Source organism: Centroberyx affinis, unplaced genomic scaffold, assembly GCF_046629955.1.
Source record: "Centroberyx affinis isolate AG114_WGS23_722 - 3 ecotype Tasmania unplaced genomic scaffold, CSIRO-AGI_Caff_v1 ptg002234l_1, whole genome shotgun sequence".
Lineage (NCBI taxonomy): Eukaryota > Metazoa > Chordata > Actinopteri > Beryciformes > Berycidae > Centroberyx > Centroberyx affinis.
This window is the reverse complement of record NW_027280531.1, coordinates 68,305-82,872: the sequence shown is the minus strand read 5'-3', so window position 1 is coordinate 82,872 and position 14,568 is coordinate 68,305. Positions and strand designations below refer to the sequence as shown.

The 14,568-nt window shown below is 39.5% G+C and overlaps 1 protein-coding gene across 1 annotated transcript; it reads left to right on the top strand.

Annotated features, from left to right (window-relative positions):
* The first annotated feature begins 9,112 nt into the window (after positions 1–9,112).
* On the top strand, positions 9,113–13,413 carry LOC139655327 (indoleamine 2,3-dioxygenase 2-like). The gene is made up of 10 exons (XM_071532707.1): positions 9,113–9,258; positions 10,330–10,425; positions 10,586–10,705; positions 10,901–11,019; positions 11,212–11,226; positions 11,348–11,447; positions 11,629–11,746; positions 11,827–11,878; positions 12,153–12,301; positions 12,450–13,413. Exons 1-10 carry the CDS (start codon positions 9,169–9,171, stop codon positions 12,824–12,826), a joined length of 1,236 nt encoding a protein of 411 aa, XP_071388808.1. The 5' UTR covers positions 9,113–9,168; the 3' UTR covers positions 12,827–13,413.
* The last annotated feature ends 1,155 nt before the right edge of the window (positions 13,414–14,568 follow it).

The following is a 14,568-nucleotide window of genomic DNA, read 5'->3' as shown; positions in this document are numbered from 1 at the left end:
TCACTGAATGGCATATTAAGATATTCAACTACTGAATTGACTCTTTCAATTTCCACTGTACATTTTTATTATTGAGATTCTTACAATTGATTTTTTTTTAAATAAAATAAAGAGTCCTCCATTTCATTCTCCTGTTAATGATTCATGTCATTTAGGGTTGTTTGTTACTTGTACATACAATAAGATTTCTTGACTCAGTTATATACTGCTAAAATTGAATGAGTTGCTCATGGTCAAAATTTCAATTTGATCCAATTTAACCCCAATTAAGGGTTTCCATGCATGTTTAGACGGCTGAGCTGAAATCTTAAATCATGACTGTGCTTATAGGCTTTCCTCAGAACACAAAGATCTTGAAAAGTTGGCCTATAATTACAGCAGCTTGATTGGTTGAAAGTAAACTTGTAATGTGTGTGCCCAGCCTTACTTTAGTGTATTCAAGCACCAGTCAAGGTTTTGTTAATGAGCCTGCAATAAGTACGTACTTTCCTTGGCATGTGTAGGAGTCAGTAATTCATTTTGTTATTAGTGCAACTGAGTCAATTCAAAACTGAAAGCATTAGGGAACTATATCCCATGAGGACAGGAGTGTCAGACTGTCAAACAGTGTGGAGGCAGTGTGATGGTGTCAAACAGTCACCACATGAATGGAGCATCATTTGACACATTTCCTAGATCATTTGGACTGGTCCTTTAGTTTCATAACTAACTTTGCCTGAAGCCAGGATGATGTGCAACAGGAATTATTTTGCATGAATTGCAAATAAGGCTTTGAACTGTTCAAAATCTCCGCAATTGCACAGCTACATTCAATTATAATTTAGCTGAAACAGGGATGCTTTACTGAATACCTATTTGTCTCTTTTTCACTTCCCTGTTTTTTTTGTCACATCACTGACTGTAATTCGTCATCAATGGATGACTACATGTTTTTAACTTCTCATCTTCCCAGAAGTCTATACAAGAAAGGGTGTATAAAGGTAAATGTCTGTTATTCTGAAACTGAATGTGGTCATACTCATGATGATGATGCCATTTAGACGAGTTAACGTGAGAATCACACTTTGGCATAGGAGGAATGATTAGATGTCCCTATATATGTAGACACAGACAGTGAGACAGATTTAGACCAATAATATTATGCATGAGAGGGGAAAGGGAAAAAGAAAGAGATAGAGTGTGTCAGGCAGAGAGAGAAATAGAAAGATATAGGGAATTCCACGAGAAAGAGACTGGCACAGTGTACAAATCTCCAAGATGAACCCCTAAAACATCACAATGAAACACTATTGTCCTTGATATTCTTTTTTTTTTTCCCTAGAAGTGCAGCATTGTACAGATGCTCTCATGATTTCAGGTCTCTTTTACCCATTTATCCACCTTGGTGCTCACAGAGTGAATTTACTGTCCCTTTGTGCCCCCTGTGTCTGATGACTTGGTAAGTGGTCTTGAAATTAATCTGAGCACCATAGCTTTCATCCCTCCTGCTTTCCTCCTTCCAGCTGGTTTCTCCTGCCGCTTTGGAGGTAGAAATCATTTGAGAGTTTGCTGGCAGTGGCAGTAAAGCATGCTGACAATGGGAGGCAGAAAGGGGGGACTGTGTTCGTGCAAGATGCGGGGGGTCGGCGATTGCTCCGCTAACATGGCTGTGATGCAGCCATCTGACAAAGCAGCTCAGATATGGGTCTAAACTCCTGACCTGATGAAATCACAGAGAAATATACCATCACCTCCCACTGACAGACAAGGCAGCCTGTATAAAGCAGTCTCCCTGTATGAAAACTGTTTACCCATGAGAAAGAAATCCAGCAGGATTGTTCTATGCATTATAAGGGAAGTTGTTACTCATGAATAATGCATATGCTTGGATTTAAATAGCAATTTTTTTGTAAAGGTATATATCCACATATATCATATGCATGTCAGAAGCATGTCATATATACGTGTCAGAAGCATTAATAACATAGATAGTGTAAGTCATAGAAAATGTGGGACACACATCATATGAAAGCTGCATAGTAAAATATCAATAGGACAATGTTAAAATAAAACAATATCGAAGTGTTCAAATGAAACATTCAAGTAAAATAATACTTCCTAATCATAGTATTCTTTTCAATCACCACACAGCCGTCTTGGTAGGAAAATAACAGGTGATTGTAATAAATTAACAGGTGATTATAATCAAATGACAATGAGCTGTGTATATGGCAAAGCACCATGTTGGTAGGAAATGCATGTGACATCATGGGAATACTATGAATAGCCCCTTGTTATACACACATACACACATATATAGACATGCATATGATGGCTGGCAACAATGTATTTTAGCAGAGACGTCAGGCCTTTCCCTGTCAGAATGAAACAGAATGATATATTGATGAGGCCTGTCTGAAAATTCATTCTCTCTTTACTCAACAGGACGCTTCTTGCAGTTTGGACTGAGCTTGGCCTGATATGTACTGCACGGCAACTGGCACAGGTTTCTCAAAGGCTCACACTGAGCCTGAGCTCTCGGTACATCCTTGGTCAACGGTACAAAATTTATTTGGCATCTAGTTGTGTCCCACTGGGCCTCTATTGTGGAGCTACTGCAGATGCCTTTGAGTCCGTATCAAAGCATGCATTTCAAATAAGAGAAAGCACTAAGTGAGCCAGGGAGGAACCTGCCTAATGTAATGGTAATGAGGCGATTGTGCTGATAATAAAGCTCTAAACGAAATGTTACTGTAGGCAAAGATTCTCAGACCAAAATTCTCATTTGTACAATTTAGTGCTGAGCATGTTTTTTTGGTGTAACAACAATCTTTAATGGGGGTTTACCTTTTATAACATAATATTCTCAAACATGGAATTTATAATACACCTTGGCAGTTCTGACTGTGGAGTACATGCACTGTTATTAGTACAATAATCTTTCATGGGCAATGCATCAAAATAAATAAATAAATAAATACAGATTGACGCTTCACTGCAAAGGAATCAGATATCTCAGGTGATGCAGGACAAGCCAAGCTACTTCCAAACCACTCAACATACTTCTTACTCTACATGAATGATGGCTGTTTCCAAGGTGCCAGCACTGCTTCCACTAGACCAGAACAAGTGTGTCAAGCGCTCATTTGGTATTTCTGTGGGTGTGTGTGTGTGTGTGTGTGTGTGTGTGTGTGTGTGCCATATATTTTGAGAACAGCAGCAATAGTGTTGGTGGTCTAGTGAGATAGTTCCAGTCTACTTCTCTAAGCCTACCAGTTTCTCTCCCTCTCTATAGGCAACCATGTGCCATGGAGGGCAGAGAGTCTGCAGGTTTTCATTCAAACCAAAGACTACAGCAGCTGAATCAGTGAAATCACCTGGTGCAGCCACCTTGACTCTTTAACGCATGTTGCCTATCCCTGCTCTAGATGGGAGTGAGGGATTACAGAGAGAGAGAGAGAAAGAGAGAAAGAGAGAGAGAGAGAGAGAGAGAGAGAGAGAGAGAGAGAGAGAGAGTTTAAGAGTTTATTGGCCATCTGTAACAAGCACATTGGAAATTTTACTCATGCATGTCTCATAATAACCATAGCATGTAATCACAAAATGGCACTATATCCAGACAGTAAGCACATACAGTAAACACAACAATAACAATAAAAGCATCATGGAAATGACATGAACACACAATAGAGTGCTATAAAATGTTACTTTAGGCTACACTAAGATAAAATCAATAATCAGCAGAAAAAGTGCAGTGCATAGTGAAGTGCATGCAACAGCTTCAAGTGCACTAGTGCACTAAGTGTTCATAATGCGCACCGCTTGGGGGTAAAATCGTCCTTAAACCGGTGGTGCGTGCTTTAATGCTGCAGTATCGCATGGTAACAGAACAGTGTATGGCCTGGGTGGTTTGGGTCCTTGATCATTGAATGTGCTTTGTTGTGACAGCGGGTGGTGTGTATGATGTCAATGTGGGGCTGGTGATCCTTTGGGCAGAGTTGATCACCCTCTGCAAAGCTTTCTTATCCTGTGTAGTAGTGTTGCTGCCTTCTTCAAGATTGCCTCAGTGTCGTTGGACGCAGTCTAGGCGAAGGAACCTGGAGCATTTGACCGTTTCAGCTGTCTTCCCGTTGATGGAGATCAATGATTTGTCAATGATTAACTCTTTTGTTTTCTTGACATTCAGGACTTCACCGTCTCCACCACTGTATTCCTATAAAATGACTCGTTGTTACTAATCAGCCCAAGGACTGCGCGTCATCGGCAAATTTAATGTGGTTTCTGGCATATTTGGGTGTGCAGTCATGTACACACCATGCAACTGATGACTACCAGTCAAAATAAGAACTCTCCATACCCTTGTTGTCTGGATGAGCTATTTGATTAATTTACAACAAAAGCAGAACTTTTTATTTTATTATATTGGTGATACAGTATATAACCTAAATCCTCAAGTATTACTGTAATATTCCAAGGTGTCCCATTTGTTACGCTGAATAAATGTTGGTTTGGGGTTGTTCCTGAAGTCATACATGGTTAGGAATTGGGAAGCTTAATAAGACCATGATTCTCTATGCATGGATAGAATTGAAATGTGCTTCCACTCTTGGTAACATCATCCTTCCATTAGAGCCCTATTAGTAGCATGGGCAAGATGTCAAGAGCTCTGGACGTAGAAAATAATTCACTGAGTCGAGGGAAGCCCCAGTGGGCTAATTTAGAGGTTGGATGAGAGTGATGATCACTGCAAACACCTCTGTGGCTGTGAGCTGTTTCTCTCCTGAACACATAGCAAACATGCAAACTCCTGTGAACGCTTCTCCATGAGAACTTGATCGTACTTTCTCAAGACCTCATTTCCTGTCTTTGTATTTCTTTGAATTGCTTTCTGTTTACTTACTGCCCTGGCACTTGGACAATGTTGTGAAAGAGAATGACACAAGGTCCCTTTTTCAGTTCAACCATGAAACATTGCGTAGAGTAAACAGAACAGTAAATTTGTTAAAACAGGAAAGTATTAGCCAGGCTATTGTACAGCACTTTTTGAAAACACAGTTTACAAAGTGCTTGACAATCATAAAATGAAATGGCAGAATTATAAAATAAAACAAGTGAAAACAATGCACCACAAGGAAAAACAAGGTAAGAGCAATGTATAAGACAATATGTGGTTAAAAATAATAAGGTAAAAACATCACATAAAATCAAGTCTATGAAAACAGGTTTAAGCAGACTGCTTCTGCTACCCTGAGCTCCTCGGGCAGCTTGTTCCAAAGCCTTTCGGCCCTGATGACTAAAGCTCAGTCACCCCTAGACTTAAGCCTGAATGAATGAATCTTTGAGACCTGGATGCCTTTTGACAAAAATACATCCTGTGAAGTCAAGGTCATGAATTTCATTCTTCAACACTGTCTTATGGTATAGCACACAGGGAGCAGTGAGGAGTCCACTATCATTTGCACAAGCAAATATATTCAAATAGCAATTTATTTGAATTGGGATACAACACACACCAATAGAATTGACTACATTGTCTTTAGTTGTTGATAAGGTAAGAGCTCCTAGCTGTGAGGAAACTTGGATGGGCTGGCAGGAACACTCTGGGAACAACTTCCTTGCCATCCTCTATCCCTGTCCCTTACTGTGTCTGCTCTCTCTCTGTCTCTTTTGCTCACTCTCTCTCTCTCACTCACTCACACACACACACACACACACACAATATGATGTGATGCGATAGAAGTTTACTAATCCTCTTGGGGGCAATTCCATCTCAGGCTGCAGTTCAAGTCCTTCAAAGTAGACAGACACGAAACAATGAATGAATCATAAGAAGAATATGAAATAGAATAAAATAAAGCATTATCAACAACATTAGACAATCAGTGAACATTCATTAAGTGTCTTGTTGCCTGTTAAACAGTCGGATGGCATCAGGCACAAATTAAGTCCCTTGGCAATTGGTGGTGACCAAGGGGCAGCGTAGGCGTCGCCCTAGCAGGAGCAGTTCAAACTGAGAGTGCCATGGGTGGGATACTGTCTGACATGACAGTGAGGAATTTGCTGGCAACCTGTGGCTCATAAAATGAGGCTAGGCTTCAAAGGCACAAACCTATAACACACACCAAAACACACACAGTCTCAATTCATTGGAACTCATTACAGCTTGGATAACAAAAAGCATACAGTGCGGCTTTGTTGCCCCACCAGATTTGCTCATGTCATCCACAGTTACATTTCTCTTTCACTTTGTTGTTTGCTGTTGGAGACACTTGCCAACTGATAAAAAATTGTTTTCAGTGTTACGCCCTTGATAAGATGTGATATAGTTTGAGCCACCCTTCTCAGACCAACACCTTCTGTCACGTCAGTTGCCAGCCAACTGTGCATCACTCATAGAAGTGCAATGCAGCAAGGCTCTAGCTCTTAAAACCTGCCATTTGGAAGCTCTCTATCATTATTTAATGAGCTGTAAGGATGGTTTTGAATCTTCCATGGCATCTGGGCCAGGTTTTTAAAATGCATTCTCAGTCTAGTCCAGAGAAGTCTAGCCCTCCATCTTATGATTGGTAATAATAATAATGATGAACATCTGAATATTATAGGAGAATTTTTGATTTTGTGGCACACGTAGGCTGTCAATCTGATTTAGGTATATGGAGTTGGTCTATCATAAATCCTAGAGACTGTGTAAAACATGCCAGAATTCATCAAATACACGCACAATAGAATTCTGGGGCAGATCCACAAATCTCATGTTATGACGTCTGCATGTGTTTGAGCATAGGGGACGACAATTATTCAAAACCACTGTCAACCACAAAGATTTCTTCTGATAACACACAGCACATTTGAGAGTAGCAATAATTTTCAATGGCATTACTGGGGAGGCATCAAAGATAACAAAAAATTCACTTATCCTACAGCAGGGCCATGCACAGACATTCCATAAAACTCTGCAGTAACAGAATAGCCTTTTACCTATATTCATAAATTTACCAGAGCTGTGACTACCGTGATGGAGCCACATTACCGTTACGTGTTATCCTCAGCTGTAGCCAATCAAAACTGTTAATTAAGCTTTACATATTTAACACCTTGTCCATGCCTGTGTACCTGTGCAATGGTATGTATAAATTTTTGCAGATGCATAGATTCACGTCTCTAAACATCCATGATTGTACTTTTGTCTTTCTGTCTGTTTTTATTTTCTCTGTAAAGCACTTTGTAAAGTCTGTTTTTTGAAAAGTGCTATATAAATAAAAGTTTATTATTTTTATTATTATTGTTATTAGAATTATTAGAACTAATATGGAATTAGAATTGTGAATAGGAGCTGGTGCCGAAATGCCGGTAAATCAGTTCCGCCAATTTCACTGCTCAAGATGTTGTAACATTGCCGGTAAAGTTCTGTATCGACCGCATGTGTGAACAATGCCAGAACATTACCGACACAAGCAGCACAACATTAGGACACTCTGATGTAGGATGGCTGTGCCGTGTAAAGACACATGTAGGAGGGAAATACAAACCACCATACAACGGGCTGTAGCCTTTTTTGACGTTCAAAAATGTTGAACTGGACAGATGTGGAAATAAGAGATCCTCAGTGTCCGGGCGGACAAAGAGATTAGCGAGCAGCTAATTCACCCACCATGTTTTCAAACTGCAGTGACATCAGTGCAAAGGTAACGTAATTTCTGGGAAATGACAACAGTGGAATTAAACGGCAGATCAGACGTGCCTGGAGAAGAAACAGAAAAACTGACCTCACTGCTGAATTAGTAATTGAGTGTACAGACAGCTGGAGGTCTGGAGACTGGGCTGGCAAGTTGTCTTTCACTTTCATTCTTCGCCAAATAGTCCTTGCACAACTTTGAGGTGTGTTTCAGGTTGACCATGACACTGCATTCTCTATGTCGGAATCACACATGGTGACCTCTTGCACTCACTCTTGTCTTACTTACACTGGGCAGTTGGACACAAATATTTTGAATTTTGACTCATCGGTCCATAAGAATTTCCACAATGTCCAGTTTCTCAAGTCTCTTCCTCTTATTCTGCTCTCAGTTACTAATAACTCAATCTCCTCTGAATAGCATGCTGAGACATTTGCACTTACAAGAAATGATACTAAGCTTGTATTCAGCAGTTAATCACCGGTTGTGTGAGTTGTGACTCATATCAACTCATATAAACTTTTATTCTGAGGTCATCTTTGGCCTGCCTGAATTGAGTGCCACTTTCTTCAAACTGTTTGATGGTTCTGGGCATAGCAGTGACAGACACTTGCAAAGCTCTTCTGATTTTGTCTTAAAGACCTTAAAGTAATTAAAGACTGTTTTTCTTTGATTAATTGAGGGTATTATGCCATTTTCTGCTCCCTTACATTCAGGAATGATAAACTTATTAACTATAATTGGAGACAAAAGGTTAAAGGAGAACATCTAACAAAGACACTTTTATACTTAGGCCAACACTGTATTATACACATTTTAGATTTTTAACTGACTCTGGCTGCTTGTTTTGGGTGACTATTTCATTGAAATTTACAAGATTTCCATTTTCATCTAAAATTGTAATTCTCAAAAACTTTATATTAGTAGGCTACATGTATCATAAAATGAAATATTAACTGTTTATAGACAGGTTTATACAGTTTAAAGCAGTAGTATTATCATAGAAAAACTTTTTGATTTGTAGGAATGATACTTTTACTTTGAAAAACGTATACTTATACTTATAAAAAAAAAAAGGGCCTCTTAAAAAAAGGGCCTTTTTTTTCAAGCTGTTCTGTGACAGTAGCGGCCTGCATTTTCATGATATATTTTAATATATATATATTTTTAATCTTAACCATATCTGTGACATGGCAGTTACAATATTATTTTCATTTTCATTTTTTATTATTTCATCAGCCAAAAGTTTCAAGATGTCCACTATATTAAATGGAGGAAGGAAAAAATATGCTGTCATCTCCTGACCAACTGTGCATGTCAGTCATCTTCTGAGTAAGTTCACGTAAGAACTGATCGAAGATCTGATTGGCTCATTGGTGCTGTGAGCATGCAATAAAAGGGATGTGACAAATGAAGTGAAAGCTGAGTAACAAGTTCAACAAGTGGTAGCTCTCAGATAAGCACAGTGAACTTCCTCTCAGAGTCAGAAATAGTTGATTAGAGCGCAGAGCCGATGGAGACCAACAGCAGAGCAACACTCCAGGCAGACCTCGATGCTTTTGATCTTTCTGAGGAGCTTGGATTTCTCCTTGAAGAGCCCCTGGTGAGTCTCACTCTACTAAATTATCTTTTTTTCTCTCGTGAAACACTTAACACGCTTCCTCTCACTACACTGTTTACATTTTATGCCGTATAGCCTATTGATCAACACAAACGTGAAACAAGGTCACAGGGTGCCTTTCATGATATAACAATATTATACATAGCTACATAAGCATATAACAATACTATACATAGCTATATACAGCTTGTGATTTTTGTCATTTGCTGAGAAAGTGTGCCAATGAGGAATATTTCCATTTGTCCCGATTACCTGTTTTCTTCATTGAACTATTTTGTTAACAGCACACATGGTCCTCCACAGGTGAAACTGATAACTATGTTTGTTTTTGAGTAGGGTTATATAGACAATCATTGACCTAGCTCACTACAGTGCAGGCAGAGCTGTGAGGTGTGATCCCATTGCAACTTGTCTCTTCAAGTCTCTATCGACCCACTTACTAGATTGGGTCTGCTCACTGTCAAGCACTGAATCGATCAGATACTAGATGACATTTTAAATGCCAAGTTTGGACACTCTTATAACACAAATATTGTATGTACATGTTGTACAAATGGCTGCTAGTTGTTTCATATTTGATAGTTTGTACAGTGGAAAATTAGTTGACAGCTTATGAGAAGAATATGGACTTATACAACACTGTAAAACCTGTAATCACCAACTTCCTTCCGTTCCCACAACTTCAAATTATTTCATGCCCATTGAATTGAATGATTCAATTTTTGGCTGTAGAATTAAATAATAACAAAGTCTTAAGCATTAAACCAAGGCCTATTTGTCTAGAAAAAGTCTGTGCTCATGCAGTTGTTTCTCGTCCGGGTATCACAGAGTTTTCTGCTTAGCTAATTTTCTCAGTTCTCCAGCAGCCCCTTCATTTTAATTGCTTTTTACTGTCTGATTAATAGCATCAGTCATTCCCTGACATGCAGTTCAAGTACCATGGAAAACATGAACTGATGATGTTAGTGATTACACCCTGCATGAAAAGTCCCCATGCAAAAACAGTCAAGACTGAATCAATGAACAAGTTGTTTTATTCTTATTATTTTCTAGACTGACCTTCCAGAATATTATCGAGCATGGATGGACTTGGCAAATAATCTCACACATCTGATTGAGTCACATCAACTACGGGATCTGGTTCACAAGGTGAGAATGAGCAAAGACTGCCACATGGAAACACTCATTGTTTGGATATAGGAGCTCACTTGTGTAAATGTGCATGTGTGTTTCATTTGTGGAGGCCAATGCTCCTGAAAATAGAAATATTCAAAACTAAAACTTGCTGCCAATTTCATCCCAAACCCAGATGCCTGTCTTGAGTCCCCATCGCCTGACTAGCCATCGGGAGCTCAGGCTGGCTCACCTGTCCCTGGCATTCATCACCATGGGCTACGTCTGGCAGGAAGGACAACATGCACCCACTGAGGTAAAACCTAGATTGCAATCTACACTTTTTCAGAAGATTGCAAACAGGAATGCTTATAGAATTCAACATTTGCTTGCTTGTTTTTTCTCTTGCCCCTGTCAGGCAAAAGCACCAGAATGTAAGGTTACTGATTACCGTTGGTAATGGTGATGTAATTGTTGGTGGTGGTGTAATTGTTGATTGTGTGATCGACAGACTCTCCCAAAAGCCCTGGCCCTGCCCTATTGGCTGGTGTCTCGCCGGCTCGGCCTTCCACCCATCCTGACCTATGCGGACTCAGTTCTGGCCAACTGGAAACTGAAGGATCCCACTGGGTGAGTAATGTTTTTTAATTACCTCATCCTACCTAAATATCCATAGCCCACAGACCTTCATTGTATAAAATTCTAACATTACAATAAAACTGCATGTCTAAATTACAATCATTCACGTTGAAAAATAAATATTTCTTTCTTCACTGAGGACTGAGAATAACCTATTACTGTTTTGTCTCATTTTCATTTCAGGGATATGGAAATTGAGTGAGTACAAAAATAAACCCTGTTCATTCACACCAATTTGAATTTCCCAAACGCACATTCACATTATGTCCATTTTCTTATACTGTCCAATAATGTTTTCTTCATATGCTTTCAATTATAGGAACATGGACTTAATATTCTCCCTCCCTGGCAGTGAGAGCTGTTGGGGATTTTTCCTAGTTTCACTGTTGGTTGAGATGGCTGCCAGTCCAGGCATACAGGTAAGCACTGGGAGCTGTGGTGTTACTCTTCCTCTTGTCCTGTTTCTGAACGTCAGCCTGACTTTTCTCTGTCCCTCTGTCCCCTCCCCTCTCTTTATCGCTCCCGCGCCCGTGCCTCCATCCCTTTCTGTGTTTCTCTGATGAGCTTTGTGATTGTTTTTCTTCTCTGATCTCTTCACAGGGGGCTCTGGAGGTGATGCATGCTGTGGACAACCGTGACCTGATCAGCATACAGAAGGGTCTCCTCAAATTGACCCTGTCTCTGAAGAAGATGAAGGAAACTTTCGAACTCATGCACAGTAAGTTCAAACTAAACCTAACATAATTTGCATACAGAAATTTAAGGTAATTACCCTAACCTGATCTCTGTTCTTTCCAGAACATGTGGATCCAACTGATTTCCATGGCACATTAAGAATTTTTCTCTCAGGGTGAGTTTGAGGGATGTTATGATGTTCTACATATTCAAACTATTAATGATTTCAATCTTTATCGCTTCATCTGCATATTCATTTTTTTCCCCATCAAAAATCCCATCTACTGTACTGTATAGTATTGCTGCACTTATTGTAAGTTGATACTGATAAGAGCTAAATGCCTAAAATGTATAATGTAAATGTAGTTTAAATGTCACCATATATTGCTGCTTGCTTCTTATTGCTCCTGCATGTCCATCTATACAGTATGTGGTCTGTACTGTTTTAGGTGGCGAGACAACCCCATGCTTCCAGGTGGGCTGTTGTATGAAGGCGTGAGCAACGAGCCAATTCTGTTATCAGGCGGAAGTGCAGCCCAGAGTTCAGCCATTCAGTGCTTTGATGCATTGCTGGGCATCCAGCATGAGGATGACTCAGGTAAAAACCTTTGACCTCCTCAGATACCCATGGGCCTCTCATGAATGAATCGCAGTGTGTTTGTGCAGTCAGTTGATTGCTCTGACAGAGAATGTTTTGGGGAAAGGTTGTTATTTTCTCCTCTCAAGGTCTCTTTTCTGTTCTTTAGGGGCCTACCTGACACGCATGAGGGATTACATGCCTCCTGCCCACCGTCAGCTGATAGAAACTCTGTCTGTCTGTCCATCTCTGCGAGAGTTCATCCTGTCCTGCTCCAGTCCTGCTCTCTGCCAGGCCTACAACTCCTGTGTCCTAGCACTGAAGGATCTACGGAGTTATCACCTCTGCGCCGTGGCCAAGTACATCGTTGTGCCCGGTAGCCGTGCCCGGACCACGGGCTGCCCGCTCAGAGGCGTGGGCAGTGCACTGGATGCCACCGGCACTGGCGGATCCAGCCCCATGGTCTTCCTCAAGAGTGTCCGTGACACCACCCAGAAAGCACTGATCTCAGAGAGGTGGCTTGCATCAATAACACCTGAAATGTAAATTTAAAACACTATATTTTATAATATGCTGCGTAATACGCAGTATATTGCTATACACTATACTTTTATCAGGGGTGGATGAAACCGGCCTGAGAGATTCTTTCCTTACATTGCTAACTTCTGCCACAAAGTCCTTGACACTGAATAATTCACATTGCACAGTCCTTTGAAATAATTGTAAAAATGTTATAGTATATGCTACACCTGAGAGGTACTATATTATAGTGTATTTATATTGTATTAAAAAAAAACAATATACTGGTAGACCTGTGTGTCTATATTGACCTTAGTAAGTTAATGTTTTTAATTACAATTGTGTTGTGATATTTTTATGTTTATTTTCTTACTTGATACTTTATTACTTCCTTATTCATGATATTTATGCTATGCCATTTAATAACTGTTATTACTATTACTTTTATTATGATTTACAAAACATAAAATAGTAAAAAATAATGCTACAAAGGGAAGAAAAATGTTTTTTTGGAACTGCAATTGATTAATAAATTAATGTATCTATGGTAACCAGTGGTACTGGCTGAATATGGAAACCCCCATGTGCTTGAGAGTAAGGAACATTTGATGGTAGAGGGAGGAGACAAAAGATGAGAGAAAAATAGAGAAAGGAAATGCTACAGGGATCAAATAAGGAAAGATGACAGAGGAGGATATTGGTAAAACAGAGGTACAAGAGTGAGTGTGACACAGAGGGGGAGCTAAGAGAGAGAGAGAGAGAGAGAGAGAGAGAGAGAGAGAGAGAGAGAGAGAGAGAGAGAGATATGTGGGATCAGGTCACTCCAGATGATGAGTTCAAGTTTGGTGAACTGGAACCTCCCCAGTCTTGACGTATTGTCTCTCCTTGCTGTTGAGAACTAATCACATTAGAGGAGAGGAGGAGGAACAACAGTACTGCTGAGCCCAACTCTGCTTCAACAAAGTTCAAAATATATAAAAACAATAATAGTAAAACAATGATAATAATATGTAAAACAATGCAATGTTTGACACGGGATGAATGCAGTTCTGTCTATGTGCAGGTGTTATGGCTTCAACAGCAAGCAGTGATGTTATCGTCTGTCACATTGCCCCTTTGAACCATTCAATAGACATATAGGAGCACACTGAATCACCTTCAATTGAAAATGTTTTAATTGTGAGGTAAAAACAGTAGAAAAATGCATAATATTGCACATAATAACTGAATTGCACTTTCTCAAGGTACAGCTCTTTGCATGAAAATTGGTGACATGTTGCAGATAACATGATAATGTCATCTGGTGTGTAATCTAATGATGGTCAGTTTTTAGGTACAGTATCTTCCTGACTTTTCTTGGACATTTATCAAGAACATAACCTACACAATAGCTGCTGTTATCAAATTGTTTCAAGAATTCAGTAAATACCTATGCTGTAATAGCGTGCAAGTTTTGTATCATTGCTACATCAGTGTTTTTTGTGTTTTACCAAAGCTGGTGGCTACAAGTCTTCTTGCTGTAAGATTGCTACCCTACTCCCTAAGTATATAGCCCTTCTACTCTTGCAAGTTCAGTGCACAATCGCTTGTGTGGGTTGGTAGACAGATGTTTGATGCTTTATAATCGTGGTAGGAACTAATGTTATTTAATTTTACAAAGTGAAATTTACAGTGGAATGGCAAGTTAAATAAATATTATTTAATATTACTTAACAAGACTGCTTGTGGTACTTTTAGCGAACTGAATATTCAATTAACATATTCCTTTA

Bases quoted from the DNA above. Each gene is read 5' to 3' on its own strand.
- LOC139655327 (XM_071532707.1), top strand. From the start codon at position 9,169: ATGGAGACCAACAGCAGAGCAACACTCCAGGCAGACCTCGATGCTTTT. The intron at 10,426-10,585 runs GTGAGAATGAGC...TCCCAAACCCAG, and splicing joins TACGGGATCTGGTTCACAAG to ATGCCTGTCTTGAGTCCCCA. The intron at 12,302-12,449 runs GTAAAAACCTTT...TCTGTTCTTTAG, and splicing joins CCAGCATGAGGATGACTCAG to GGGCCTACCTGACACGCATG.